The sequence below is a fragment of the Agrilus planipennis genome, unplaced genomic scaffold, assembly GCF_000699045.2.
Source record: "Agrilus planipennis isolate EAB-ADULT unplaced genomic scaffold, Apla_2.0 scaffold274, whole genome shotgun sequence".
NCBI classification, from domain to species: Eukaryota; Metazoa; Arthropoda; class Insecta; order Coleoptera; family Buprestidae; genus Agrilus; species Agrilus planipennis.
In genome coordinates this window covers 113873-118940 of record NW_020439013.1, presented here as the reverse complement: position 1 = coordinate 118940, position 5068 = coordinate 113873, and the positions used below count along the sequence as shown (strand labels likewise).

The 5068-nt window shown below is 35.2% G+C and overlaps 1 protein-coding gene across 1 annotated transcript in view; it reads left to right on the top strand.

The window, feature by feature from the left end:
• The first annotated feature begins 3088 nt into the window (after window positions 1–3088).
• Window positions 3089–5068, top strand: part of LOC108740940 (breast cancer anti-estrogen resistance protein 1) — a 48269-nt gene continuing 46289 nt past the window's right edge. The window contains exon 1 of the mRNA XM_018475480.2: window positions 3089–3280. Within this exon, the coding sequence (XP_018330982.1) occupies window positions 3242–3280 (39 nt within the window). The 5' untranslated portion in view covers window positions 3089–3241. The remainder of the gene's footprint in view (window positions 3281–5068) is intronic.

Genomic DNA, 5068 nt, shown 5'->3' with positions numbered 1-5068 from the left:
ACTGATTGTCAGCTTTTGCAATATTATCCTGTTTTTGCAAAGTTTCCCGTTTAGTATCTCCTGCATCAGCTCCTTATCCATTTTTTACCAGTCAGCAAAAATAATTGATACCTCATACTAAAGTACAATTTTTTTTTAATTGCATAATAATGAACACAACTGGGCCCATAACTAACTATACTTATTTAGTTTAATTTAAAAGAAAACTGACTGTTTCAGTAAATAAAAAAGGATCACTTAAGAAGACTTTGTAGGAATAATAATTAAATCAGAAGCGAGTCCAAAAAGCATAATTATTAATAAAAATTGAAAACGGAAAGGCCCAATGCAGCTGAACGTCAATTTCGGTATTATCAATTTCGGCATTATCAGTCAACAAACAGAAAACGTAAATAAAACCTTGCCTGCGCGCAAATCGCTCGATAAGCACTGCCCTATTACGGTAAGCGCACATACATCAGAACTGAAATACATGCAATCATATGGTGCAAGGTTTATTAATTTGTGATACTGATGAAACGACCATCATCATCATAAGATCGTCAGTCCTAAGACTGGTTAGACACGCACCTCCTTCTCTTCTTATTCTGAGCTAATCTTCGCATTTCTCTAAAACTATTGGGTTGTTCGGAAAGTCATTTCGTTTTTTCCCGACAGAGGATTTAATTGTATTCTTTTGCACTTCACATTTAAGCCGTATAATTTTTATATGCTTTGAGAGCTCATATAACAAGGCTTGTGTGTGAAAAATTCCAATTAATTCTACGCAGTAGTTTTTGGTTGGTGCCCTTTTAAATATGGAGAGCGATAAGCAGCATTTCCGACATATCTTACTGTTTTACTACAGAAAGGGTAAAAATGCTGTTCAAGCCAGAAAGAAATTGACTGATGTGTATGGAGAAGGTGTGTTGACAGTACGCCAGTGCCAGAACTGGTTCGCTAAATTTCCATCCGACAATTTTGATGTGGAAGATACACCACGTTCGGGAAGGCCGGTTGAAGCTGATAAAGACGCGATAAAGGCATTAGTTGATGTGAACCGGCGAATAACAACACGTGAGATCGGATTGAGGTTAAATTTATCAAATTCAACAGTTTATGACCACTTGAAAGGCCTGGGATTATCCTCGAAGCTCGATGTATGGGTTCCCCATGTTCTCACAGAGAGAAATCTGTGTCGCCGCATTGACGTCTGCGATTCGCTTCTCAAATGTCACGAAAATGATCCGTTTTTGAAGCGCATCATCACTGGGGACGAAAAATGGGTTGTATACAACAACGTCAAACTCAAGAGATCATGGAGCAAAAAAGATGAACCGGCTCAAACCATTTCCAAAGCCGATATTCACCAAAAAAAGGTGATGCTGTCTGTTTGGTGGGATTTTAAAGGAATCGTTTTTTTGGAGCTTTTACCGGATAACACAATGATTAATTCGGAAGTCTACTGTCATCAGCTGGACAAACTGAATGATGCACTTCAACAGAAAAGGTCAGAACTAACAACAGGAAAGGTGTAGTGTTTCACCAAGACAACGCGAGACCTCACACAAGTTTGGTCACTCGCCAAAAGCTTTTACAGCTTGAATGGGATACAATGCTACACCCACCATCGGATTATTATTTGTTCCGGTCACTCCAAAATTTTTTAGACGGTAAAACCTTCACCTCAAATGAGGAGGTCAAAAACCTCCTCGATCAGTTTTTTGCCAGCAAAGACCAAAAATTTTATGAGCGTGGAATTATGCTACTACCAGAAAGATGGCAAAAGGTGTTGGACCAGAACGGTCAATATATAATTTAATAAAGTATTTGTGTATTATACGAAAACTGTCTTTCATTTCCACAAAAAAAAAAACAAAATGGCTTTCCGAACAACCCTATAGAACCCACATCCTTAACTATTTGCGGATAGTAGGTAATCTAATCTAGGTCTAGTTCTACTCCTCTTGTCAGAGTTGCGATGAAAAAATGGAAACAGTAGTTTACTTAGGATAATTTAATTGATAAGTACATGTGCTGTTCACAAAATGAGAGCTGAACCAAGACTAAAAACTAAAGACTGCTTAAGTATTTTCGTACATGTTATTTCTATATGAATAACCGTTTTCTTACAGACTAAACAAAGTCTATCGGCGACTATCGAACACATATCTAATAGATTTATGATTTTCCATCCATGACTGTTTATTAAGCTAACTCACGGCTACACGTCGCCGTTGTAATATAAACAATTACCAGTCTCAACACCTCTTAACTCTTTCTTCTGCCTCTAGTATGTTTCTGACTAGACTTTCATGCCGTGTCCTACCAACATATCTCGCCTATTTTTTATTGACTTCCATACAGTCCTCTGTACTCATATTCTTTGTGATACCTCTTAATTTACAATCATCTCTGTCCACGTTATCCTCATCAAAGTCCTGTATTACCATATTTCGAACGCTTTTAACCTTTTCTTTTCTGCCGCACCTGCCGTTCATGTTTCGCACCCGTATAGCGCCACACTCCAAACATACACCTTTAACAATCTTTTTCGAATTTCTAAATTAATCGTTCATGAGCATAGAAGTGACTTCTTTTTATTGTAGACGACTCGACCCTGCGCTATTGTTTACTTTATATCCCTACTACTTTTTCCGTCCGAACTTATCTGACTTCCTAAATACCTACAATCAGCCACTTCTTCTAATCTTTCGTCTCCTACCGTAACATTCGCACTTTTCTTCCCTTGCATACCAGTATTTTTGTTTTACTTGATGGAACGACCGACTTTATAAAAATCCTACACGACTCTGATAGTGAAAATCAAAATTTAAAATCGTTACCTAATCGAATTATTCCGATGGATTTCGCACATATTGCATTACCTATATGTAATCGAACAGCGTCTTTATCAGAAAGGCTATTTTATTGCAATTCGTTAATTAATTTTTTGTTAATTGATTCTCGTCTATTGTTGTTTTACTATTAGTTCAGAGGTCTGGTCGAGTTTGATTAAACATTCCGTCCTATGCATGTGTACACTGAAAGGTAAACTGTTATATCTGACACGTAAGCAGTTTAGCACTTCCACGATTACAAGCAAGGTAAATGGTCGTATCAGCTACTGTTCCGTCTCAGTTTTGCACACAAAACTCCAGCAGTTATGCACACTATCGCTGCTCCTCGTTATTTTATTTACTTTGCGCGTGTTTTAAGTGACGGAATTTTAAAAATTTGTCAGTGAACTCGTGTAGAAAATATGCCTATTGTTTCTTCGTATAAGACTAATTTTCATGTGGTACGTATTTGTAATGCATTTGTAATATCCGCTTTGTTTATTGTTTTACGAAATTAGTAAGTATCGGGAATGTATTATTTTATGGGAATACATGGTTTCACATCGAAGTGCCATTATTGTATCTACAAGTGATCTAATCAGTGAAGTACCTATAACCTCAAAATGCATTTTGTGAAACCCGATTTTTACTGGCGGGTCCCTAGTAAAAATTAAATCAATAAGCTTGGCTTTCCCTTTAAATGATTCAGATAGGTCGCAATTTTGACATTAGTTTCGCTTATCTCGTTGTTTTGCGCAGTCTTATCTAAATAACAAGCAAATACAGTACACAACGGTAAAACAAATTTGATATCATTACCGGGTACAAATATGCACAGAAAACTAAATCATCGTTTCTGTTTCATGTTAACCGTGATATTAATTAGTCACCATGATAAGGCAAGGCAGTTATTTAATTGTACAGAAACACAAAGCTCATCTTGGTACCTTTCTGCAAATTTAAAATGGCGTCTATTTAAGGGTTGCATTTAGATTTTGAAAATGTTGTAGCGGTTTCACTATTATATTATATTATCATAATATAATTATTTTATTGAAGTAGTCCATAATTATTGTATAAACTAGTATTAATGAATGGTAATCTGCTAATGCATATAACATATAACCGGAATTTTCCAGTACATTGTTTAAATGCTTACTCATGTTTATAATAGATACTAATTAGTTAATTTTATTTCATGGGTGCAATCACGTAACAAAATCTATAGCAATAATAGTGTCTTATTCATTTTTAACGAAAATCTAATTTGCTATTAGTAAAGGTGGAAATTAACCCCCCCCCACTCTCGATGATCTCGAGCTTGTAATGTGTTGTAGAGGATATACGTATGCATGTTAAGAGATGGGTCGGTACTCGGTTTGCATCCGGTACTCGGTGGATCCGGTGCTTCTTTTAGGATTCGACCGGATACTGGATGATGATACCCGGTGCCCAACAGTGCGGGATCTTAATTTGTATTATTTATTGATTGCTGTAATAAATTATTTGTTATTTTGATATAGTTCTTGTGTTTATTTTTTTTCGTGAACAAGAATACATCAGAGTATAGCCAAACTTACAATTTCTGTTACTTGTTGGTATATATCAGGTTTTGATAATGACAACTTACTGGTAAGAATTTGTCTCCTTGAGGACTTTTAGTGCTTATAAACGTTATACCCTGGTTTCAACGGTTTCAACTCAACCTTCTCGTTGAAAATACACCAATCAAAAATTAAAATTTCAGTGGGTTAGTGTTAAAATGACTTTTTGAACAGGACTTAATGTGGTTTAGGGTGTTATGAGGGTGGTATTTAGTGCAAAGCCCTCCAAAACATAGACATGAACCATTAACCATAGTACACTCCGAGAAAACTGTAGAAGAAACTTCTACAATTGTAGAACATTTCATTACTAATACTAGCGAATATAGGGACAGAAACAAGTTGTAGTGTAAATTAATATAGTATTGTAATTACTCTATTGTCTACAAACTGTTTGTCTCTCTACCATAACAACAAAGAATATGTACTGCAAATTCTTCTTAAAAATTACTTTTCGTTGTAGCATATCTCTATACAATAATTAAAAAAATATATACAAAATTGTAGCATATTTGTTTACAACTATAACGCAAATAAATATTTAATAAAAATTGCTACATTTTTTCTTTATATTTTCTACAAAATTTATTTAATCTTACTACAATTTGTAATGAAATTCACGAAGTTGTTGTCGTAAATATTTCA